We start from the raw sequence: 27,117 nt of genomic DNA, 5'->3' as shown, positions 1-27,117 counted from the left end.
TGCGATATGGACAAATAAGGCACGCTGCACTTGCAGTGCTTTAACACATCCTAAAAAAATTGTTGAAACCCAGTTTAAGAAAGCTGTACGATATCAGTAGTCGAGCAACTGTAAATTGGAAGTCAGACAAAAACATTTAAATATACCCTCCCATATTTTAATATTAATTAGGTTATTTGCATTTGGAAGGATAATTTCTCTGCCTAAAAGAAAACTATATGGAAACACACATAGAATGATGAGACTTGTTTTTCTTTTTCCATGAAAATTGCACCAATGTCACCCAATTTTACCTGTAAGGAAATCAGAAAGCTTTGTTTTAGTATATGGTACTTCACTTTGCTACAGAAAATTACCAAAGGATTTCTTTCAGGGGACAGTGATGGTAATATTTAGGTTTTTTGTGGTAATTTACTTTTCCACCATATTATATTATACCAATCATTACAAATTCAGTAATGATTACAATGTCCATTATATCAGTTTTAGCAACTGACCTGACCATTTGTAATAAATAAATTATGATTTGCTACTGTTTGAACATGCTTGTATTTCGCCCTATGGTCATTCTTGTAATTTACATGCTTTTATGATTTTGTGTGCTGTTTATTCCCTCCAGGAGCATTTCTTGTCCCCTACCTGTTCTTCATGGTTATTGCTGGAATGCCCCTCTTCTACATGGAGCTGGCATTGGGGCAGTACAACCGTGAAGGAGCTGCTGGTGTCTGGAAGATATGCCCCCTGTTCAAAGGTAACACTTGAAGCATGTGTAATGCATAATACCTTACAAATTGTACCTTTACTTGTTGAATTAACAACCTATTTTTACTTTCAACCAATCTGATTTTCTAGTGCTCTAATTTTTTAAGTCATCAACAATTTCAGAGATTTTAGTTTTTTAAAGGAAAACAATGCAAATTAACTGACCTTTTCAAAAAACTTCAGAGACTGTTTTAGGAATGTTTTGTTAAAGGTTTTTTTTAAAGCCCATTTTGATTAATTTAATTTATTAAGTTTGCAGTTCAGAAATCATTTTCCAACTGTTTTAGTGAGGGTTTATTCTCATTTTTAAAGTACTGTTAAACCTCAGCAAAATTTTTAAACACTCTTTAAGGCCTTTCTTAAAGTTGCCTTATAACATGTGCATATAAATGATGGTTTTATTTTGGGAACATCTTTGAATGGTAGTCATTGTTCTTAAATGCATCTGGATATAGATCCGATCTATAACAGTTGTGACCAGGGTCCTTATGTATTGGTTTGTCCCAGGTAGTTCTGAACTTCAGTTTTAGATTTTCTCCCAGATTTCTCATGTCTACCTCACTGGTTCAAAACTCTGTTGGCTAGACATTGTATTCCATTTGGCTAGAAGCATGCTGTACTAAACTGAAGTTCAGTGGATAAGGGACGCAATTTAATTTGAACACTTAAACTTGCTCAAGCTTCCATACCTTCGCTGACATTGCTTTCAATGCCAATTTCAACACATTTCCTTCCTACTCTCACTTCCTCTGTGCTGACTGTGTTTGCTGCAGTTCTGGAATGCTACTGCAGACTTTTTCTTCAACTTTTATTAGTGTAACAATAGTACTATGACTGACCCACATGGGGTACAAACCTGGAAGTTTTTAACTTGAACTGATTTTGACTTACTGTCATAATTTAAAGTTCACAGTATGAGTGTGTGGGGGGGGGGGGGTTCTTTTTTCTGTTGTTTTAGACTGCTTTTTGAGTTGTTATTTTATGATTATTAACACACAGTAGATCCGTATTGTGTCAAAAGAAAAACAGAAAAGGCAGACAATGGCCGGGTTTCCACGCAGCTTAAAAAGTCATCACTCTCTCTCCACAGTCATTATTTATGTGAAGTAGTGTGCATACATACATAAATAAATAACAAAGCCCTTTGCAAAACTCAGATATTTTTGTTCATCCTTGTACACTTGTGTTGTCTATTCGTGTTGGTGATTGGATAGCCAATTGCTTTAAGCTTTGATCTTCATGGTGGGCAAACAGAGGTCATCCCCTATGAGAAGGACATTGTGTACGTATAGTCAATGCAGCAGTTTTGAAATTGATGTAAGATTATCCCAGTAATCATCAATGGCAAAACTTATATTAATATATTGTAGCGGCGGGTGCAGGCCCACTGGCTTTGTCTGTGGCAGTATTGCATTATGGAGCTTTTAACTTGAGGAACTTGATTGCTTGCACCAAGCGGCAGGGTGCTGGAACTTGGCGCTGGATCAGGCAGTCTACACGGGGGTCACCAGATGCTGCTCATGTGAACCCAATGCGGCTGTACAGGACTCTGACTGGGTGAGGAATGTTATAATCTGTTGCATTGTTGTTAGTTAAAGGGCAGTGGGCTCTGATTAGTCGAGCCTCACATAATTCATAAACTTTGTGTTTTCTGGGTCTGGGTCTGGGTCTAAAGGGGGATAAAAGAGAGTGCATCAGGGGTGTGAGTGTGTGTGGATTCAGAGAGTGGATAAACGCGTGCTCTGAGCTGTGTTACTTGCTGTGAACCTGCTGCTGCAAATAAAGAGCCTACTGGTTATTGAATTGTGCTGTGCTGTCAAGACTGCCTTCTTTTTCCGATAGCAATTTCATCCAGTGTTACAATTTGTATATGTTTTTGCCTGCTAGAATATTTAAGTATGTTTGGTTATATGTTTAACAGAGGCGCTACAAATTGTAAAAAGCAACAAAACCTGTTATATAGTAGTACAGTAGTATCATTATTATAAGAATATTATGTAGGGGAAATGTAGATGAGTGGGGTAGCCTATCAGTATTTAAAAAAATCTACTGTGCTAAACATTTTGACTAGATCATTTTTATATCAGTAACACAAAGTGCTAGTATTTAGATCCATTCTTAGACTGTAAGGATCAGAATTGCTGAAGCTATGGTTCTGTAGGAAAACATGTATATATGTAGGCTACGTATACAGTGTAAACATTTTGTGGAAACCCAGTTTTAGAAAGCTGTATGATATCAATAAGTTGCGCAAGGCCAAACTGTAACCCAGATACAAATATTTAAATATACCCTCCTGTATTTTAGTATTCATTTGGTTATTTGCATTGAGAAGGAGAATTTAAAAGAAAACTACATGGAAACACACACAACCCAAAAATACTACCAAAATAGAGTGAGAAAAAGGTGAGACTTGTTTTTCTCTTTCCATGGAAATGGCAATAATGTCTGTCAAGACAAAGCTTGCAGAGAAAACATCACCAGTGAGAAAACAGATGTTGCAGCTGCAGCCAAGAAGACTCGGTTTCAGTGGCACACAAGAGCAGAATCTCACCCAGTTGATCTGAAACCCAGTGATCTTGAAATCATCACCTATGTGAATCAAGAGAAAGGAATATCTTCAAGAAAATGGATGGTTTTGCTCCTCTGATGAAGGGATAACTGTGGCAGTATGTTAGGAAGGTTTTTTGCTGATCATCGCTAACTAGATGATGTACAACGTGAAAGGCAGGGATGAAAACAAAACAATAGACCACACTGTATTCACACTAAATTCGATCAGTTACTGTTTAAGCCCATACCCATATGGTTGTAAAATTTGTAAGTGATATCTCAGTTAAACATAATGTGAACTTTAGTTCAGTTGGCTAGGGAAATAAGAAAGGGATAATATATTATGTCTCATGCTAAAGCAAATATTTATAAGGAAATATCTTTCAGATATCATTGTCTTGAAAGGACCAGGAAAATACATTGGCCCATAAACAGGATATTTGTTGTTATTCTTAACTATTTCATTTTCCATCTTTCTTCCGGCAAAAAATGCAATGCCAAGTCATGTATTCATTTCAAATACACGTTTGATGAAAACCTGCTGTTAAAATGCATTACTTTTATCTGCCATCAAAGTAGCTAAAATATATTCCAGTAAATATTTAGAACTTTTGAAAGGGGGAAGGGGGGGGGGGGGGGGGTGGTGGGGGGTTGGGGGGACCGTCTTCATTCAACATTGAAATATGTGGGATGGGCAATCTGTAAATTTATTTCAATAGTAGCTTAGCAAAGTGTTTACTTTAAAGATAAATCCTGTTGTGTTTTTAATTGCAGAGAATGCATTTGAAAATTGGTATAGCTATACTATAATTGTACTAATTAAAACACAGTAATTACAAATATTTCTGTGTAATTTGTAAGTCAGCAAATGCTTAATTATAGAATGACACATGCGTAGTTATAGATATTTAATGTAGTGCTGCCAAAATGTGGTTTTAAATATTCTTGTGACAGTCGACTATAAACATTTATATAAGATATATCTTTGTATCATGACATATGTATTTATTACTAGATAGCATATATGTCATAAAAGTGTTCACTGTAACACTCCAGTGTTATATTTATACAGGGAATACATCATAAGTCAATTTAAAAAAGCAGTTTCAAAGGTTCATGTCAAACTTCTCTATAAAGTCACTTCAATCACTATCATGAATATTTGTATTTAAGCTGAAGTTTGCAGTTTCACAGACAAGAGAAGGAAAATAATTGAGTTCTGCACCAGATACTAACGAAGGATCTGGAACTCTTGTTGAGGCTTAATAATTTAGAAAGTTTTGAAAGTTCTCAACAAGAGGGTCTAGATTTTGTTCATATGTGTGTGTGGGAGGGAATTCTAAAGGTTAGAGTATGGCAATGCTGGGAAATAAACCATCACAAAAAGATGCTGTAGGTGGTTGAGGATATAAAAAATGATAAATTTTGATCTAACAAGGAGATCAATAAGAATACATTTTACACTTAAAATATTTACTGATGACTCACAATGTATTTTATTTTTTTAATAATGAAGATTTTTTGAATTGCAAATGTACGTCTTTCTCCAGACAACAAAGCTTTAGTAAGCTGGATGGGTTTCTGCCATAATCATGAGAATCCAAGTTTCTGTCCATCGTCCTTTATATGCAAAGCAGAAACATCCAATATACTTACTAATGTCTGTACTACACTACACCGCACTACTTCAGTGGTATCTATTTGTTACTCCTGGGTAGACATTTGGAAAGTGTCAATATCTAGTTTGGTGGAGGTGTTCATAAATATTGCTTGCTGTGTTGCCATCACAAGCTGACAAGAAAATAGCATTGTACTGAATCCAAATTGTAGTGAGATTTAAGTCAGCGTAGCGTATCTAATTCGATAGAGTCATACAAGGGTTTAATGTGTGCCATATTGTCATGGAGTCATTATTTTAAGAATGATCTGGACATATAATGTTATGTTTATAGGAAGACTTCTCCTAAACTTTCTTTAAATTCACTTCCAGGAAAATGACCCCTGAGAAAGTCTCAATGTAAATGAGTGTATTTGTTATCCAAAAAGAATGGTGAAAATCCTGTTGAAGCAGTGATTTGTTCCTCAAGTCATTGAAGACCCTTAATTAGCAGGTCAACCAAACCAATGATTGTTTGTTAGGAAATTATATTTTTGGCATACCATTAGATTCTGACCATTAATGGGTAATTTGGTTTGTCTTTCATTCAGGTGTTGGGTTTACCGTGATCTTGATCTCCTTGTACGTGGGCTTCTACTACAATGTGATCATAGCCTGGGCCCTCTACTATTTGTTCTCTTCCTTCACTGGGAACCTCCCATGGGTGAACTGCAACAACACCTGGAACAGTTTGAACTGTTCAGACATCTGGACTTTCAACAGGACGTCCCACAATGTGACACACAGGTCAACCCCAGCAACAGAGTACTTTGAGTAAGTCAGTAAATCCTGGTGTAACATCATAAATTGGAAGGATGCTTCAAATGTATATAACTGTTTTTTTCATGTGACTTTAATTGGTCTAGGTTCTCAGGAACATTCTCCAAGAAGACCTATTCACAGACCCTTGGCAAAGTTATTACAAGACTCCACAAAAATAATTTGTATCTAACTTATCAGCTGTTGGGTTAAAGAAATGTCACAACCCTCTTAGAAGAACATGTCTACATTTGAAAGGTTGCACTGTTTCTTACAGACTTCCCAAAAATAAATACATAATTAAAATAAAATTATAAGAGACTATTTTGACTCTGGTGTATTTTTAAAGGCCAAAGTAGATTCATTTCATTCTTACACTACAATAACCTTTCTCAGATAACCTTTCCATACGACAGTCATGTCTTTCTCAGGTCTCTTTCACTATTACCTTTTTACATTCTACTGTTTCTGCAAAGGAAAGTTTTATGTACTTGTGCAAATGACTAAATGCAAACTTCACATATGATTTGTATAAATCAAACATCGATTAAAAGAAAAACTGTTACATGTAGGATTGTTACAAACCATAATAAGTTGGCAACCTCACCTAAGTGGATAACAAATTTGGGAAATGTTCTCTTATCTATCAATTTGTAAACACCAGGGGCCCTATTGTAAAGTGGTTTCTTGCTCTCTGTTATTCCTCTTTAAAAATATCCCTTTTGCACTTGTATTGTTTTAAAATAGGACTCTGGTGCTGTGGTCAGTTACAATAGTGGGTAATGCTAGCAACCATATTTCCTCCTAGGAGAGGCGTGCTGCACCTTCATGAGAGTGAAGGGATCAATGACTTGGGCTTGCCCAGGTGGCAGCTGACATCCTGTTTGACTGTGGTGATTGTGGTCCTCTACTTCAGCCTGTGGAAAGGAGTGAGGACTTCAGGGAAGGTCAGTGTTTCTTACATTTGCAAGATGTCATCAGATTTACTTTCTGAAAAGTTGTTTTGGCCTTCTTTAGAGTCCATAAAGAGCCCAAAAAGGTAATTACCACTACCAGATGGTTTCCCACCATTATGGAAACGTGCACACCCCAAAACCTAACAACCTGTACTTGACTCAAATGCAGTATTAAAACCATGGGAGCTTTAATTAATCTTTTGTTTTTAAATGTTAGATTGGCCATGCTGTTGATCTGGACAGGCATCAGGTGGTATCTTTTGATTGCTGTATTGTAGGTTGTCTGGATCACTGCTACCATGCCATATGTGGTCCTGACTGGGCTACTACTACGTGGAGTTACCCTCCCCGGAGCCATTGATGGCATAAAGGCTTACTTGAGTGTCGATTTCCACCGGCTTTGGGAGACTTCGGTGAGTCCTCACTGTTTTCATAATCCCGTTTCAAAAGGCTCCAGCCACTTTGCCGAGGTAAAGTAATTACATACATCACAATAAATTACACTTAAGACATTTCATCAGGCTACTTCTAAGGAGAGGCACAATCCCCCATGGCTTTCCAATTGGAGAAGGCTGAGACTGAACCCCCTTCACCATCTGGGGCACCTCTTGTGAATACAATGTATATTGACAAAAGAAAAAAAAAAAAAAACCTCTTTTGTTCCTGTGGTAAAGTGATTTTTGCTCCTTTATTTGTCTATTTGTCTTGTTTGTAGACAGACAGATTTCACAGAGAATAAAAAACCTACTGCATTTTGTTAGTTAATAGCTGCAGAAAAAAGAAGGAAAACACATTAACATTTATTATTTTTTTTTTTTTTCAATTTACAATGTGTTGTCATCAAGTGCTTAAATAAGCCTGTTTAAACTTACGAATAAACCTAATTTTTGTCAAATTAAAATGACACCTACAGAATTGTTTTCTAAATTGTGTCAATTATTACACTGTATGGTTTGAAATTCATATATATATTTTCAAATTGAAATTTTATCAAAGATTTTTGACTAGTCGTTTACCCAATAAATACACTGATCTGTTGGAAACTTGATATGCCAGAATATACCTAACTAACATATTAACATAGTTTAGTATTTCTGTATATCAATAAAAAAAAGAAAGGAGGATGTCTACATGGTTAAAAGTATTTGCATAACACAGCTGTTGTGCGCTCTCAAAGTTATATCATTTGTTTCTGAGCTGAATAACATCTTTGACGCTTAATGCCCCCCCCACCCCCCAAATTCAAATGTCTCTAGGTAGCAATCTATAATAACAGCTATTAACAGCCTACCAATCATCGAGTAATTATGACTACAAATGCTTTTATGGAAGAGCCCCAATGTTCTTTATAAGCTTTTTTTTGCCTGGTCATATGCCTGTAACCATTCGTTTTTTCCAAAGGGATGCAGTTGCAACAGTTTCCAAAAAGAAAAGCATATATATTTAATGCTTGGAGTCCAGCATGGTGCAATATCAGTAAAATCCACTTTTCATATATTTTTGTGTTAATTATAGGTTTTAATTAATTACATTTTCGTTTTAATTATCAAAAGTATAGGAATAATTTTAATACAATTTATTTTGAAGCAAGTGCAAAAGCAAAGAATTTCTGACAGTCCTAAAACAATTCTAACAATATTAAACTAGCAAGGAACAGCATACTTGTATTTATGCAAAATTACATTATTGATTATTATTAACCTAATAAAATTATTTTGCAAGTATTAACTTCAACGCCACTTAACTGTTTAAATAATAATAATAATAATTACACATAATTTTACAAAATGTAGTGGATATATTCTAGTAAAAAAAACAAGCATGTTTCTACCCAATAATATGCCATTTAATTGTGAAAGCAGGATAAATATCTACATAATTATATCTGATATAGACTTTACGTGGTTTTGTTTTTAAACTAAACATTCTATATATAAAAAATATATATGTCACGTTATATATATATATAATATAATATATATAGATATATAAATAAATATATATATATTTATATATAGATAATATATATATTTTATCAATATAAAAAAAAATCTTATATTAAATACACTGGCAATAATTTTGTATAACAATATTTGAAATAGTAGTTTGAGTTATTCTGTAATACCTACTATGGAATATTACATATTTGATCAAATATAGCAGACTGTATTGTATTATACTTCAAATGCTTTTAGAATGCATTTTTGTTTCTGAAATATATGAAATAAATATGAGATATATCCTGCAATATAAATAATATATTTAGGCCCTAGTTAGACATTATTATATAGGTTAAAAATGTCAGTTTGTTAAAAATACAGTTTGTTTTCCATGAGGTTTTTTGGAGATTTTGATAAAGCCGTGTTATTGTATGCCACTGTCACAAATTAAAAGCACTTGTTAGTTTAACGTGTTTATTTGTAAAGTATTGATAAAATTGATTTATTTATTATCTATATTTCTGTTAGGATAATTATGCTTTATAAAACAGGGTCATGGTTTTATAATCACTAAAGTATTAAAAAAAAAAAAAACATGACCCAGCCCAGAAATATCCTGGCAAAATGGAGGCCACTAGTTAATTTGCTACTAATATTAGGCTTCATAAAAACAGGGGCATGTTTTATTATCGTTAAATCCTTGCTCCCCAGCTGATGAAGTTGTACAGATCCTGGATTTACCGTATGTAAGAAGAAATTCAGATGCAAGTTCCCTGAGTACTCACGACCGAAATCAGGAATTAGATGAGACACATGCGTACAGCAGCAATTTGCAAAATTACCCTGTATTCAGAAGTGTCTTTCATCTTTGTGCTGAATGAATTTCCTGCAATTATCTCTAATAACAGCTTTTTTTCTCTTCTTTTGTGTCGATCTCTGTCCGTTTGTTTTGCAGGTCTGGATAGACGCTGCCACTCAGATCTGCTTCTCTCTAGGAGTTGGGTTTGGTGTGCTAATAGCGTTCTCAAGCTATAACAAATTCAGCAACAACTGTTATAGGTAAGACATGACCCATATCAGATTTTTAATTGCGTGGCCATCAGAAGAACTGTAAAATTATAATATTAATTATAATAGCTTTGAAGCCCTCCTGGCAGTGCTTTTGACACCAGATTGAAATATGAAGAATACACCTTTAAACATCAAGCTTCCTGTGATAACAAAACAAAAAAAAGTTAAAACAAAAATATTATGTACTATTTAAATTGATATACAATAAGCATAAACCCTAACATTATTGTTTAATACCTAGTTTATTACACTGATTATGAATTAAAGATAAAGTCTATAACAAGATGTTTTAGGAACTACCATTATATTTTCTACTTGACTGACATTTTTTCTTTTAAATGGGGTTTAATACACCATTTCACATTAGAGCACCATCACTGAAACAAATATAACTCTTTTTTTAATGCATAACTATACAACTGTCATGTATGTAGGCTTTCAACTGGACTGAAGGTGGCACTTACAAATCATATGCCCACATAAGCTTTATTATAGTTCACACTGTGGGGCTTTATTTTTTATACATTTCTTAGGGAAAAAGCCCATTAATAATTTACTCCTTTCCTTTTAAAATGTTCATCTATAACTTTAAATATTTAAATATAGTCTGAACTGAGATACAACTCTTGAAGACAGTAGCCAAATTTGATGTTTTAAGTTCTCTACAGAATGCTAAATAAAGCATGTCAATAAAAAAAAGAGATTATTTGTTGCTGTTTTAGTCTGATGCCTGAAAAAACACAACATTTGGAATGGGATAAAACAGTTTTAAGAAACCTGTCCTTGCTCACTTTTTAATTAAAGTTAATAGGTAGAATATGTTAGTAGAGTGTGTTGCATATACAGAGTGCTCACAAGGGTTTTGCAGCATACTATAAGATACAGAGTCAACAGTGCATATAACTTGATATCGAAGGGCTTTACATGGATTACACAATAAAAAACAAGAACAGATAATGGGAAAAAAATGATACCCCTGAAATATCCAGTGTGTCAATAGTAGGCTAAATCCTGCAAATAGCAGTTATTAATCGTATATTGTGTTATTGTTATTGTTGTTGTTTTCAGAGATGCAATCATTACCAGCTCAGTTAACTCCTTAACAAGCTTTTTCTCTGGATTTGTCGTCTTCTCATTCCTGGGCTACATGGCACAAAAGCACAACGTGGCTCTTGAGGATGTGGCCACTGATGGTAAGTGTTCCACCATTATAGCAATGTCAGGTCAGGCCCCATTCCTGAGCAAAGGGCTTCTTATTATGTGAGCAGATAATCAGAGCGCTATGTTAAGTCTTCAGAAAGAGATGGCTATATGCTTTTGAGAGTTGACCCTGCACTTCATTGCAAACTTAAAGGCAACCCAATATAGTCCTTTACACAAATAAGACTAATTGGACATTTTTTTAATATATATATTTTTTAAATCAAGCACATAATCTTAGCAGATTTTACGTCTATGTAGATTGGAATTACAAGTCTTTCTGATTTGCAAAAGCAATTTGAAACATGCGTCTCCTACTGTGAGTTCTTATTAGAGTTCTGTTAAAAGGAATGTCACCATGCGATTTAAATCCAACTTGTGTGCAATGTTATTCCACTCAGTGATGCAGTATTTAAAAATAATTTGTAAGAACAACATTTAAGTTATCATAGCCTCTAAATAAAACATGTTGCAATTAAGAGGTTCCATGATGTTTCATGGATGAAGAACCCTAGTCAACTCATAACAAATCTTCTAAAAGGTGAGTGATTTATTTCACTCCTTTTCGTCACTCATGAAAAGTAACTAAATAAAAACTGAAAGGTTGCAGCTTTATATACAACCAATTAATCTCTATTTTGTGGGAATGTATGAATACTTTGTGTGTGTGTGTGTGTGTATATATATATATATATATTTTTCTGATAATGTGTGTTTTGTTGTAGGACCTGGACTTGTGTTTATCATATACCCTGAAGCTATTGCTACTTTGCCATGGTCCTCTGTCTGGTCAGTGATCTTCTTCATAATGTTGCTGACCCTAGGTATTGACAGTGCTGTAAGTAGATTTTAAACTAACTTAATTTGTATTTATATATTGCTTAATTTTAATATATGTATTGTGACAAAGTGGGGTGCTTTTAGTCCCAGTTGCCGGTTCTTTACCACGGTCTTCTAATGTAAACAAAGGAGACTCACAACAGTAGGAATCTGCTATAAAACAAGACTGTGCTCGTGTATTTATTTTCTTTGTTGTTTTGAAGTTGTAAATGACAAATGTACAATACTGGGTTTCAAACAAAACACAAAAGAGAACTAAACTAAATATTTCAGGATGAAAGTAAACTATAGTATCGGACAGCTAAGCCTCTTAACGATCAAAGCACTGTCTATCTCTTTAATAAAGAGTAGAGATGAAACCTTAGATTTTGCTGCAACACACTGGGTTTGTGGGTAGGACTAAGCCTTGTCAAAGACCTTGCACTGTTGCTTCAACCCTGCTTAAATACCTGCCTTAACTGATCACAGGTGTTTCAAATTAACACCAGGTAAGTACCTGTTTGGACATGTATGGTATCCTGGGAAATGTAGATAACTGTAAGAAGGAGTGAACTCGGGACAAACCATGTGCATTACCCTGCTTCGACCCAGCCATAGGCTCAGTAGAGAAATTGAATGGCTGTAAGCTTAAAAAAACATCTGGTGACTTGTGCATTTTTCTTTTTTGTTTTGATGCATCCAGGTTAGCGGGTATGGTCTGTAATCATTTAAAACATCTTGTTAGTACATAATATTTAAGTGATTCTAATACCCACTTAATGACCAAACATTCTTTTTCCACAATTGCATAATTTTTCTCTTGTGGACTAAGCTTATTGCTAAGAAAAATAACATGGTGCCCTCCATTAACAACCTGTGATAGGACTGCACCCAGGCCAACCCGACATGCATCAGTTTGTACTAAAAATGAATTATTAAAATCAGGGGTAATTAACACTGGTCATGCACACAATGCATTTTTCAATAACTGGAAAGCTTTTTTGGCCTCCTCTGTCCATTTTACCATCAGGGGTGCCCTAGCCCGTGTTAACTTCGTTAATGGGGCTGCTACTGAGGCAAAAACAGCAATGAACCTTCTGTAGTAACTTGTGAGCTCTAAGAAAGCCCTTACCTGTTTTTTATTTACAGGACGTGACCACTTTTGAATGGCTTCAAGCTTGCTAACCTGAGGTTTTAACAGTCCTTGTCCAATTGTGTAACCCAAGTATTTGGCATCCTGTAAGCCTATAGCACACTTATTTGGATTGGCTATCAACCCTGCATCTCTGATAGCATCAACTACAGCTTGTACTTTTTTAAGTGGGAGTCCCAATCTGTGCTATGAATAACAACAGCATCTAAGTATGCAGCTGAGTACTCTCTGTGAGGTCTCAGTATACGGTCCATCATTCGCTGAAATGTTGGTAGGTTTACATTTAGCTTCCTTACTTAAGGGTTCTTGCCAATTGCCCTTAATTAAGTCTACAGTGGTCAGATATCTTGCAGTGCCAAGCCTATCAATTAGTTCATCGACCCTACGCATGGGATATGCAGCAAATTTTGATATAGTGCTCACTTTACAAAAATCGTTACAAAACCTTAATGTACTGTCCGGTTTTAGTACCTACACAATTGGAGTGGACCATTCACTTGAGGACTCTTCACTGCCTCTCCAGTTCAAGTATTCATTTTAACTCTTCGCTAATGGCATCCCTTCTAGCTTCAGGTATTCGATAAAGTTTTAATTTTTTTTTTTTTCCTGGTACGGTTACAATCTCATGTTCAATTATGTTTGAAAAGGAGAAAACACATCTTTATTTTGGTGTAAGAACTGGTTTACCTCCCCTTTTTGAGGCACAGTTTAATTTGCTGCTATTTCTACTGCATGTAATAATTGTTCAATGTTAAGCCCACTTTTTACTTCAGTGGCCACTAAGACTTCTTTTTCTTTCCACGCTTTCAGTAAATTTGTTATAAATCTGCTCAGGTTTTCTCCTTCCTGGTTGGCGCACTTTGTAGTTGACCTCCTCAGTGTGTTCAATAATCTCACAAGGACTGTGCCAGGTACCTAGGAACTTGCTTTCTACTGTTGGAACCAGTACTAATACCCTGTCCCCAGGTTGAAAAACATAAGAACATAAGAAAGAACATAAGAACATAAGAACATAAGAAAATTTACAAACGAGAGGAGGCCATTCGGCCCATCTTGCTCGTTTGGTTGTTAGTAGCTTATTGATCCCAAAATCTCATCAAGCAGCTTCTTGAAGGATCCCAGGGTGTCAGCTTCAACAACATTTCTGGGGAGTTGATTCCAGACCCTCACAATTCTCTGTGTAAAAAAGTGTCTCCTATTTTCTGTTCTGAATGCCCCTTTTTCTAAACTCCATTTGTGACCCCTGGTCCTTGTTTCTTTTTTCAGGCTAAAAAAGTCCCTTGGGTCGACACTGTCAATACCTTTTAGAATTTTGAATGCTTGAATTAGGTCGCCACGTAGCCTTCTTTGTTCAAGACTGAACAGATTCAATTCTTTTAGCCTGTCTGCATATGACATGCCTTTTAAGCCTGGAATAATTCTGGTCGCTCTTCTTTGCACTCTTTCTAGAGCAGCAATATCTTTTTTATAGCGAGGTGACCAGAACTGTACACAATATTCAAGATGAGGTCTTACTAGGGCATTGTACAGTTTTAACATTACTTCCCTTGATTTAAATTCAACACTTTTCACAATGTATCCGAGCATCTTGTTAGCCTTTTTTATAGCTTCCCCACATTGTCTAGATGAAGACATTTCTGAGTCAACAAAAACTCCTAGGTCTTTTTCATAGATTCCTTCTCCAATTTCAGTATCTCCCATATGATATTTATAATGTACATTTTTATTTCCTGCGTGCAGTACCTTACACTTTTCTCTATTAAATGTCATTTGCCATGTGTCTGCCCAGTTCTGAATCTTGTCTAGATCATTTTGAATGACCTTTGCTGCTGCAACAGTGTTTGCCACTCCTCCTACTTTTGTGTCGTCTGCAAATTTAACAAGTTTTCTTACTATACCAGAATCTAAATCATTAATGTACATTAGGAATAGCCCACTGAGAAATTACACTATGTAACACAATTTTTGTTCCTGGGTAGTAAGTGTTATTTCCTAATTGCTTATGCCTCAAAAGTATAGAAAATGGCTATTATTCCCCACAAACTTTGCTTTTGTGACCAGGACAGTGATATTTCAAAATATCACTATTTCCAATGGGAAAATGAGCAAATGTGTGTCTTTTCGTTCACATAAAGTCAGAAAAAAACAACATATGAATCCAAATTAACATGTATTTATACTAAAGTAATACAAAAATGACTACAAAAGATTTAGAAGTGAGTAGTTTTTTGAGATTTATGAAAGAAAATTAAGTTTGAAAGGTGAGAAACCTATGGATGCTTGGGATACATCCCGGATCGCAAACATTAAATAGGGTAACAGATAATCCCAGTTTTTACCATCTCGGTCTATTACTTTTCGTAACATGGCCTTAAGTGTCTTATTACATTTTTCAACAAGTCCATCCATCTGAGGATAATAAACAGAAGTCTTAACATGCTTAATTTTGAATAATTTACAGAGCTCTTTGGTCACTTTGGACATAAAAGGGGTCCCTTCATCAGTCAATAACTCATTCTGTAAACTGACCTGACTAAACATTAACATTTGCTCTTTTGCTATAAATTGGGCTGAAGGATTACATAGGGGTATTGCTTTGGGTTACCGAGTAGCATAATCCAACATCACCAGAATATGTTGGTGCCCACTAGCGGATTTCCCTAATGGACCCACTAAATCCATAGCTATGCATTCGAATGGTACTTCAATTATAGGAAATGGTTCTAGGGAACTACGGATAGCCTTAAAGGGTGCAGTACGTTGACACTCTGGACACGAGGTACAATGTTTACTTATATCGGCATGTAAGCCTGGCCAAAAAATATATTTTTATCCTGTCTATAGTGTTTCAACCTCTAAATGACCTCCCATGACCATACGCTAAATCCAATACAGTGCGTCTATATTGATAGGGAACCAGTAACTGCCTTTCCACTTCTCCGGATCCACAGGTACACCATTTATAGCTTTCACATTTTTTCTTGCTGAGCTAAATGCAGGATCACATAGCTGAGCTGTTCCAAAATTCCCCAGACTTATATTTAAATCAGGTAACTAACACCACCCATGACATCGACATTAGAAGGGTCAGCATCCTCCAGATTCTTTTCTTCACCAATGCACATGGCTGCAGGGTCATATGGCTCAATTACAGGGGCTTTCTTGGGGTTATCATCACTGTTACTTTCTTGTGTACTAAATAAATCAATACTAACAGGAAATAAGGTGTGTAACTCTTCACTCTGTAGAACCTTGAACTCATGGGATTGGTTCAAATTATTGGGTTCCACTAAATGCGTGGATACCAACGTAATTATGATTCCTGAATTGGTACTTTTTGGCCCCAAAAGAGTCTCCAAGTCCTTTCACAGCCATTGGTTGTTCTTCTGAACCTCCCATCCCAAGAACAACTACAGCAACTAGTTGGTCCGCACTAGCAGGACCAACTAGCAGGACCAACCCACTTTTGCAGTCCTGGAAGAATTCCCCTTATGAACCTGTCCAGAATGAGCCTCTTGACTATGTTGGCAGTTGTATTGGCCTCGGGCTGTAGCCACTGCCTCGCCAGGTGAATCAGGTTGTACTGTGGAGTGTGGAGCTTTATCAGGCTGGCAGTTCCATCCATGGAACCTCTAAGCTCTGAATGCAGTAGTTACTCTTATTCGAGCCAAGATCTCGGTTTTGAGCTTGCTGTGATCCCTGGCTTGCTCCACCTCCAGGTCAAGGTAAGCTTTCTGGGAATCCCCACTCGAAAAAGGTGCTAAGATCCCAGCCCACTGTACAACTGGCCAGGCTTCCCTCTCTGTGATGCGCTCAAAGGCTAGCAGGTAAGCCTCTCAGTCATCATTAGCAGTCAGTGCTTGTATATAATGGCTATCCCTTATAGAATGGATATCTCCCATTGTGTGTGCAGTAAGTGCCACATGCTAACTCATGAAGTTCCGTCTATCCTTGTTCAGTCTGGGACTGTAACAGCCGATTGGAGTTTGATGCAACATGCTGGGTCTGTGGGTAGGACTGAGCCTTGTCAAAGACCCTGCACTGTTGCTTCAACCCTGCTTAAATACCTGCCTTAACTGATCGCAGGTGTTTCTAATTAACCAGGTAAGTACCTGTTTGGACATGTGTGGTATCCTGGGAAATGTAGTTCAGGGTTCTATGACAACTGAACTACACTTTCCTTTACACACAGCTATTGTGTACAAACTGCGGTCAAATGTATACTCCGTCCAATACTTTTCCCTGCACGTAGTCACAGTATGTAAGTATGTACGTGTGTTTAGCTCAAAGCAATTTAATTGAAGACCACCACATGGAGAGTTTGACAAGGACATTGGGGTGCCTCTACATGATGCTTATTTTGTTAACTGAATAGGTATTCTAAAAATGCAATGTAAAAGGAAATGTATTACAAAGTCAACTGCACAATAGTAAATAGGCCACCTGAATCTAATAATAATTGGTTAGAAATTGATTTAAAAACTTCTTGCTGTCATTGTAACATTGCCTTTTAATCGTTTGAATGATCCAAGGACACTAGATTCATGCATGAGTGTGGTTCAGTTAACCTGAGTTTTAATCTGACTTTCGCTGATTTTGTGCAGTATATGGATCTAACACCCTCTTTAACCTTAAATAGCTCCTTGGGTACAAAACAAAGTCCTTTTTTCTCATTTTTTTCTAGATGGGTGGGATGGAGTCAGTTATCACTGGTCTGATTGATGAGTTCAAGTTCCTGCGCAAACACCGGAAGCTCTTTACCCTCTTCATAGTTTTGTCAACATTCTTGATATCTCTTTTCTGCGTCACAAATGTAAGTTACTTGTTGGTAATTATAAAACACGCTTAAGATTAGTTGTCTGGCACATATAAAGCGCCGTTGCTGCCTGATGTGAGAGCAGGTTTATATGTAAAAGAGTTTGGATAGGGATAAATCTGTTCAAGTTCACTCTTTTCCAGTGATGGTCAAAATCTCTCCAGGCAATGGCCATTATTCCAACATGGGGAGAGAAAATGTGTCCGGAAAATATATGAATAGGAGATTAAGTATATACCTGATATGACTAACCTGTGACTGTAACCAGGCCAATATATGCATATTGGAATACTAACAAATTGTCTATTGTTGTGAAGAGATTTAGCAGTGCTGGAATAATATATGTAAAAAAATGCAGTTTTTTGGTGATGGGAGTTGGGGCATTTGTTGCCTGTTTTGCAGTCCTTTCTACATACCCCCTCTTCAAAAACGGGCAAGCTCATTTTTATTAGCAAGAAGTCTCAACAATTGTAGTTGTATATTTACTACTTTAAAACTAAACAAAAGCCATTTTCATTCACTTGCACTTTAAAATTGTAGCCCAATCAAAAATGGTTAATTGCTGATCCTTTTGCTAAGCAAGGGGATTTTTTCTTCTCGTATCTTTAAAATAGGCTCTTCAAACAAAAGAGGCACACAACTCATTGTGATGTCGACTGCTGTAAGGGAAGTACACTTTACCCACGAGCTTACAGCTGCAAAGCAAAGGTTATTGCTTATAACTTAATGACAGGTTGAGTTCACCAGTGACCCCCTTAGCAAATGCAGGGTTTTGTGCAACTGTGCCATTAGGTGAGGTTAATTTCAAGGTGACTTCTAATAAATCTCAGAATTCACAGGTAACCTTTTAAAGATACATAGGTACTGTTTTTTCAGTGAACAGAGATCAAGGTCTGTCAACATCATGTTATATATATATATATATATATATATATATATATATATATATATATATATATATATATATATATATATATATATAGTAACCAACGACTTCGCCAACCAGGCTCTCTTGGGTTTTTTTCCCTTCCAAGTCACAACCAACACACAGGATTTGAAAGAAACAGCGTTGATGCGCACATTTAATTACCCAAAATAAATAAAAACAAAACAAACACCTAGCTCTTTCGGAGCTCTTACTAACCATTTTATGCAGGCCCCTGACTAGCTCAGCTTCACCAAACTCCACCTCTCTGTTGTTTATTTGTTGGTTCCTGGTTCTGGTCTGATGTCACCCACTACAGCCATCTTTGTGAAACGTGGTGTTAGAGTGGGTTTGCCAGCGCCTCCTAGATTTTTTTTTTGTGTATGGGGAAAAAAAAAAAAAAAGTGTTTTTGGATTACAAAAAAAAAAAAAAAAATCTATATTAAAAGAGCAATGGCAGAAGATGCCATCAGGCTGAGGGACTGGATCCAGGACAATGCTGGGCTGGAGGCCCAGTCTATGCCCATAGCCACCCGGGTCCTGTGGCTCATGGACAGGGTGCGATGGGAGGCTTATGAGAGGGAGCACACCCCAAACTCCGTGGAGGAAGGTGTGGAGTTGGTCCTCTGCTACCTGGAGGCAGCTATAAATAGAATAGCAGCCCAGGTAGCAGAGTCTCCAGCACCCAGGCGGGGGGACTGCGAGAGCCCAGCGCCCAGACGGGAGGACTGCAGGAATCCAAAGCCTGAGAGTGAGTTGTTTCCACTTCCACCAGCAGAGGTTGAATGCCTGCTGGTATCACTTCCCCCAACATCACCACACAGAGGGGAGGAGCGAGTGCTGCCTCTCCCTTCACCAGAAGGACAAGGACTGGATGCTGGCGGTCCTCAGCAGCCATTGCATAGGCCAAGAAGAGGGCCAAAACCTGCACCCCAGACTCCTGACTCCCCGCACATTATCGCCCAAGGATGCATGCCTCGCTTCACCCAAGGATGCCTGCCTGGCATCGTCTGGGGTTGCCTGCTGCTTCGCATCACCTGGGGCTGCCTGCTGCTCTGCATCGCCTGTGTATACGTTCTGATCATTGGAATCTGATATTGGGGAATGTGAAGGAGAATCATCGTCCACATCATAACTCCCACGTGAATCGTCCAAAACAGTGAGATCGCTTTCAAATCAAGCGTCTGCCATTTTTCTGCGTTTGACAGGGATTGTTGTCCTGGTGTGACGTCACGCACACACCCTCTTCCGGGTAGAGGTAGGGAATATTTTTTTAAAGCTGTCGCACCAAAAACTTGCATTTTTTAAACTTATAAGTAATAAACATGAAAGAAACTTTTAGGACACTTTAGAAAAGATAAATACACCCCACACCACCTTTAACGAAAAACTGACAACAATTGAAAAATGTGACATTTTGAAATCTAACATGAAATACTGTACTACTATTATGGCTTCTGGTAGACTTGTAATATAATTTTATTGTTTCTTTGATTACATGGTGTTAAAAGAAATATCTAAATAGATTTTTTTTTTTTTTTTTTTATTGTCTCAATGCTAAAATTCTGTAGTACATACAGTGACTCTCAAAAGTATTCATCCCCTCTGGACTTTTCCACATTTTATTATGTTACAACATGAAATCAAAATTGAGTTTTTGCCACTGCAAAAAAGTCCATAATGTCAAACTAAACAATACAATCTACAAATGGTTCTAAATTCATTACAAATACAAAACAGAAAATAATTGATTGCATAACTATTCACCCCCTTGAATCAATATTTGGTAGAGGCACCCTTGGCAGCAATCACAGCCATGAGTCTGTTTGGATAAGTCTCTACCAGTTTTGTACATCTAGACAATGCAATGTTTGCCCATTCTTCTTTGCAAAATTGCTCAAGCTCCGTCAAGTTGGATGGAGGCCTTTGACGAACAGCAATTTTCAACTTTTTCCACATATTCTCAATTGGATTGAGGTCCGGGCTTTGACTGGGCCACTCCAGGACATTGACCTTTTTGTTTTTAAGCCACTCCAGTGTGGCTTTGGCTGTATGTTTAGGGTCATTGTCCTGCTGGAAGATAAATCTTTTCCCAAGTCCCAGGTCTCTTGCAGACTTCAGCAGGTTTTCCTCTAGGATTACTCTGTACTTTGCTTCACCCATTTTGCCCTCTATCTTCACGAGCTTTCCAGGCCCTGACGCAGAGAAGCATCCCCATAGCATGATGCTGCCACCACCATGCTTCACGGTAGGGATGGTGTTCTCAGGATGATGTGCGGTGTTAGGTTTGCACCAAACATAGTGCTTAGCGTTGAGGCCAAAAAGCTCTATTTTGTTCTCATCAGACCATAGAATCTTCTTCCACTTGGTCTCAGAGTCTCCCACATGCCTTCTGGCAAACTCTAGCCAAGATTTGATGTGAGCTTTTTTCAACAACTTTCTTTTTGCCACTCTCCCATAAAGGCCAGTTTTGTGAAGCACCCGGGCTGTTGTTGCCATATGCACAGTGTCTCCCAGCTCAGCTGTGCAAGAATGTAACTCCTTTAGAGTTGCCATAGGCCTCTTTGTGGCCTCCCTGACTACTGCCCTTCTCGCCCGGATACTGAGTTTTTGAGGATGGCCTGTTTTAGACAGATTCACAGTTGTGCCATATTCTCTCCATTTCTTAATAATGGACTTTACTGTGCTCTGGGGGATAGTCGGTGGAACCTTATTCCAGATTTGCTTTGAATGTTCCTTCGTCTTCATGATGTAGTTTTTGTTAGGAAATGTACTAACCAACTGTGGGACCTCCCAGAGACAGGTGTATTTAACCTGAAATCATGCAAAACACCTTAATTGCACACAGGTGGACTCCATTGAACTAATTATATGACAACTAAAGAAAATTGATTGCACCGGAGCTTGTTTAGGTGTGTCATAGCAAAGGGGGTGAATATAATCAATTATTTTCTGTTTTATATTTATAATTAATTTAGAACAATTTGTAGATTTTATTTTTCACTTTGACATTATGGACTTTTCGTGTTGATCAGTGGCAAAAACTCCTAATTAAATCCATTTTGATTTCATGTTGTAACACAATAAAATGTGGAAAAGTCCAAGGGGGGTGAATACTTTTGAAAGCCACTGTAGACATTATTTATATTCCAGGCAACACCTGTGGATAATTATTCCCAATGGGTACGCAAAATGCGATCAAGTTAGATTTCATTCACTCACATGGAACTTCAGTTCTATGCCTATACTTTCACACTGAAATTAACTTACCTGGGCAAGATCCAGTGTTATGCGGGTCGGCTACGTGATTTCACACTGCTTTTACTAAAGCAGGGTTGACCTGAGTGACAGATGCAAGTAAACAATATGTGTATCAATGCCCTGGAAGCAGCTTGTTACTGATGCTTCCAACCAAGCTTCTCTGGATTGAACCAGTGGCCCAAATTTTGATTAGAGCAATCTGCAATGGTTAACCTGGGTCCGAGGCAGGTACGTGGTTTCACACTATGCTGGATTGTGACCTGGTTAGCCAGAGCCCGGGTCCGGACCGGGGAGGCATGCTCTTGTAAAAGGGGCTTTACTTGGATGTAAGATAAAATTACTTTAGATAACACATGCGTCTGGCTTCTAATATTTGTCCATAGTGGCAAGGATCATGTGTTGAGGTTTTTCCTTGTTTCTCACACTATTATGACACTTAGACTGGTGTTCAAATGCCCCGGGAAAAGTAATTAAGTGCAACTAAGGCAAGGGTAAATCTCCTTTTTTATGATAAATAAGTGTACTGTTCCGTCCTAATCCATGTGACATACACAAGTAATACAACATATCATGAGCTGCTTGAGCTTCTGTGGTGAGACACCAGGGCTGTGAGAAATGTCATGGAACTGACTTCAGCACAAAATATCCAGCAGTTAGAAATAATATCACTGTTATACTATGAAAAAGTAAAAAAAAAAAAAAAAAGTCAAACAGTGCATACTGTATATTCCCTATTGGGTCTGTCTAGCCTAAAAACTGTAACTTTAAATGCTACTGTTAATAATAATAATAAATAATAATAATAATAATAATAATAATAATATAATAATAATAATAATAATAATTTTTAATATATGTTGAAAAATATATACTTTTAGTATGAAAAAGTTGATGACCAAGGGCACAGACATCCCAATATACCCTCAGAATCTGATTTTTTTCAATAATTTAACACCAATGTTCATGACAATTGGATCAGCGGTTGTCCAGATAAATGCAAAAATGTAGTGTTACAACCAGTTCCACTATATCCCCTTTGCAGGGGATTTAGCATGTGTAAGTCTCCTTAGTGTACTTTTGTCTTTAAATGTAAGCAAAAGTAATTGTTTTGGTCCTAATTAAATATTTAGATCTGCCACTGTATAAATTAAACCGATAGACCTTCTTATCATTTTAAACCCTATATTCTCATTATCACCCCCTCCCCTGATTTGATCAATGTTCATTTACTGGCCTGGGAGCTTTGAAAAATGTACTTCTGGTAGAGTCTGCTTTTATTTCAACGTATTTAAGAATATCATGTGCCAATGCAAATGCTCGAAATGACTAAGTTCAAAATGCACTTCTCTGTCTTAAAACATCTACTATAACCTGAAATCAGTTGAGACACTTCTTCCAGGGACAGCTGCTCTGTTGATATAATTGCAGAGGACTCAGCGACCCTACTGTGTGTTCAAGTCAATGTCAAATCTCATTTTCTTTTCCAGGGTGGTATTTATGTTTTTACTCTGCTAGACCATTTCGCTGCAGGAACATCAATTCTTTTTGGAGTGCTTATTGAGGCTATTGGCATTGCTTGGTTCTATGGTAAGGTGGTCTTCACTTTTCATGTGCTGAAATGCTGATCCTTTATTAGCAGCATAATATCATATTGACAGTACATAAAGGTTCAGTGCTTCATTGCAATGTAATTAGAGAGGCACTTTTTGTTCAAACTGAGCTGCTGGGTCTTAATTTTGCCAGCCTATTTTACCCATTGTTCGTGTTTAACCAATTTTGTGTTTATGTTTTTTAATAATTACTTGTTGATTCATTTAATAATTCAGTAATTAAATTATTCAATAAATTCAATGTCTCGTTGAACTCCCCTGAGCAGAAAATAAACCTTAACAAGCATTCATCAAAATATTTCAATTAATATATTAATAAAACACAATTCAGTCATCTACAGGTCCTTCTGTAGTGTTATTCCTGGTTATTAACTTCTGGTGTTAGTTCATTGTTTTACAAAGTCACTCTTTGCTGCATCTGGAGGACAGCACTATCCTTTACAATAAATAGCATCACTTCAGGGCTTTGCTGGCCTTTTTGAGACCTCAATCATAACTTGAAGCACTCTGCCCTGCTATGTGATTATCATCTGTTTCCCCTGGCTTTTATAGTGCATCTAATTTAACCTTCTGCTTTTGAAAAGTTCCTTTATGGGACTAGGAGACCAGAGTGAGTCACCTTAAAGGAAGCAACAAGCCAGTAAACCCAGAAACTTGTGTTGAACTCCAACTTTATATACAGCACACAACATACGCCCAATCTATTACTCACACTTACTGTTACTGTTACTATGTACTTTGGTAATTATGTTCTCTAACCCATGGTTTTACCATGTCTCTGTATTCTATACCATACTTTCACTACATTTTATTACACTTAACCTTACATGAATAAACCAAAATAGAGAATTGAAAGAGCATAATCTAAGTTGCCTAAAGCCTTCTTTGGCATTAAGGACAGACGATTTTACTGCACCCACATGGTGTATAATTCTGAATATGGATTTCTTTTTTTATTGATTGTAGAAATGAAGACTTCTTTAAGAATTACGAGCACCACTATATATTCCCTGGAAAGTTTGGTGAACTACCTTGACTTGAACATTTGTTTTAATAGTGCCAAAAACGGTTGAATGAAGGTCCGACAACATTAAAGTTTTGCAGCTTAGACAACTTTCAAGGCCATTCTGAAATTATGTTTTCTCATTTGAATACCTTAAAACTAGTACTGTATGTGGATTCAGCTTTTATGTTTTGTTATGCTTAATTATGCATCTGTTTTATTTTAGGAGTTGGGCGGTTTAGTGATGACATAGAGGAAATGATAGGCCATAGGCCTGGCCTGTACTGGAGGTTGTGCTGGAAGTATGTGAGTCCTCTCTTCCTCTTGGTAAGTTGATACCCTCATCCATTCATTCTAGGTTTCTTCCTGTATGAGATGGCTTTACCAAGACAATGTTGACTCCTACAGAACAGTATTTTATTAATAGAAGAAAACTGTACTGTGGACATTATAAAAACATAGTATCATGTGAATTAAATATTTGTTGAACATGATGTAATTTTGCTTTCACCTGTTAATTTGTGTCTTGCAGTGCATGGTGATCATCAGCTTTGGAACATTTAAGCCTCCCTATTATGGAACCTATGTTTTTCCAGTCTGGGCCAACATAATAGGTTGGTGTGTTGCCATATCTTCAATGGCAATGGTACCCATATACGCCATCTACAAATTATGTGTGCTGCCAGGAACTTTCCGAGATGTGAGTATTTAAACTGTGAAACCCCTGTACAGTAGCTCTTCATTTTTGCTTTCCTGGTATTTCACCACTTCAAGTAATTGTTTATTGTTCAGGACTCAAAACTGCTACACAAGTTATTTTTTCTGCTGACTAGAACTGGTAAATCTGATCATATCTCACCAGTTCTGGCTTCCTTTAGTTGGCTTCTTGACAGTTTTATAATGACATTTAAGATTTAAACTTTTAAGGCTTTAAAAGGTTAAGACTAAGGGTCAGTTTAGGGTTAAAGAGTGCTAACCAATTCCTCATCCACTAATTTCAATATCCTACCTATTGTAAGCTTTCTTCACATTATTTCTGGTCCCAATTTTATTATGCTGATAAACTTTTGTACTCCACTTGTTTTATGTTAAGTCAGGATATGCAAATCTTTATATTCGCTAAACTGTTGCATCACATTGAATGGTACAAGACAATTTAAGTTAGTTTGAACAAAACACATCGTTAGGTACCAGGATGCTGCATTATCTTTTAACCTATAGAGTTGTCTATGAAGTATACAATATAAGCAACAAGCCAAAAGCTATTCAATAAAAGTAAAAGAACAACCCTGATTATAGTGTTAGTACTAATACCAGATAAGAAAATGGACTGAAACATTGGTTATCACTCCTTTAACCTGTATTCTCTCTATAACATTGCTTTTTGTTAGTTACACCCAGATTTGGAATCCTTTACCCCTGGAAACTATATATAGATAGTTGATTTGTATATGTGTGTTTAATAAATTCATCATCGACTTTGTGTCTCATTACAGAAACTAGCCTACGCAATTACACCTGAGAGAGAGCATCATCTAGTGGAAAATGGGGAAGTTCGTCAGTCTAAGGTAAGTTTTTATAATTGTTTCCAATGTTTATCAACCAACTTGTTCTGAAATAATGTAGACGCAGCTAGTCTTGTCAAATAAAATCAGAAGTGTACTTTTACGTTTTTTCTCATACTAGTCTCTGTAATGGGTCTTAATGACTGTCTTCGCAGCTTCACCACTGGCTGATGATATAAGATGTCTGAAACTCAAAAGTCACGCTTTTAAAATACGGGAACCCACAACCCAAGGAACTCACTACACATTGGAGTTTGAGTATCGATGTGCCAATGGAACAGTAAAAAACGCTCATACGTTATCTGTAATTGAAAATGTGACTGTCAAGTAGACAATTTACGTGACATTAATCTCTATGCTGTTGATTTATACCAAAATCAATCTAATTCTAAAGCTGTAAGACTGTTGGGTATTTTGGCAAACCAATATTGTTTTGTGTAACCAAAACACTAGACAATGATATATATATATATATAATATATATATATATATATATATATATATATATATATATATATATATATATATATGGCCCACGGTTTGTCCTATATATATATATATAATATATATATATATATAGATATATATATATAGATAATATATATATTATCTAGAACACACACACACACAATGAAGTTTGATATATACAGTATATATAATGAATAAATATAAATGTAGAATATTTCGGTTGCTATTTGAGGTGTTATTTTATTTTGTTGTGTTGTGTACTGCGCAGGTACTGTGGTACTGTAGCTTTAATTAGAAGACCGATGCACACTGTGACATTGCTGCTCACTGTTCGTGTTTTGAAAGATCTTCAGATCGGGTTCGGGTTAAGTGAATGTTCTGCATCACGATTGGGTCATTCTCAAGACAACCCCACCTCCAAACACAAAAAGATTTCAGGCTTCTAAAAATCTTAATTAACTCCAACCCATATTTATCACTAGATAAGCATTATAAAGCAGAGAATAATAGGCTATATTCAAAATAAAGATATGGGCAATTTTTAAAAAAGAGGTTCACACCAGTAACAGAAGAATTTAAACAAAAGTTTGGTTGTTTGT

The 27,117-nt window shown here is 36.6% G+C and overlaps 1 protein-coding gene across 3 annotated transcripts in view; it reads left to right on the top strand.

Annotated features, from left to right (window-relative positions):
- Window positions 1-26,478, top strand: part of LOC121314774 (sodium-dependent dopamine transporter-like) — a 34,290-nt gene extending 7,812 nt beyond the window's left edge. For all 3 annotated transcript variants that reach the window (XM_041248440.1, XM_041248442.1, XM_041248441.1), the window contains exons 3-15: window positions 620-751; window positions 5,524-5,746; window positions 6,540-6,678; window positions 6,966-7,100; window positions 9,583-9,686; window positions 10,767-10,891; window positions 11,624-11,736; window positions 17,555-17,683; window positions 23,360-23,459; window positions 24,712-24,812; window positions 25,018-25,185; window positions 25,982-26,053; window positions 26,206-26,478. In XM_041248440.1, the coding sequence (XP_041104374.1) occupies window positions 620-751; window positions 5,524-5,746; window positions 6,540-6,678; window positions 6,966-7,100; window positions 9,583-9,686; window positions 10,767-10,891; window positions 11,624-11,736; window positions 17,555-17,683; window positions 23,360-23,459; window positions 24,712-24,812; window positions 25,018-25,185; window positions 25,982-26,053; window positions 26,206-26,229 (1,565 nt within the window). In that variant the 3' untranslated portion in view covers window positions 26,230-26,478. The remainder of the gene's footprint in view (window positions 1-619; window positions 752-5,523; window positions 5,747-6,539; window positions 6,679-6,965; window positions 7,101-9,582; window positions 9,687-10,766; window positions 10,892-11,623; window positions 11,737-17,554; window positions 17,684-23,359; window positions 23,460-24,711; window positions 24,813-25,017; window positions 25,186-25,981; window positions 26,054-26,205) is intronic.
- Window positions 26,479-27,117: the final 639 nt, after the last annotated feature.

Source organism: Polyodon spathula, chromosome 4 (assembly GCF_017654505.1).
Source record: "Polyodon spathula isolate WHYD16114869_AA chromosome 4, ASM1765450v1, whole genome shotgun sequence".
Lineage (NCBI taxonomy): Eukaryota > Metazoa > Chordata > Actinopteri > Acipenseriformes > Polyodontidae > Polyodon > Polyodon spathula.
This window is presented reverse-complemented; position numbering and strand designations above follow the sequence as displayed.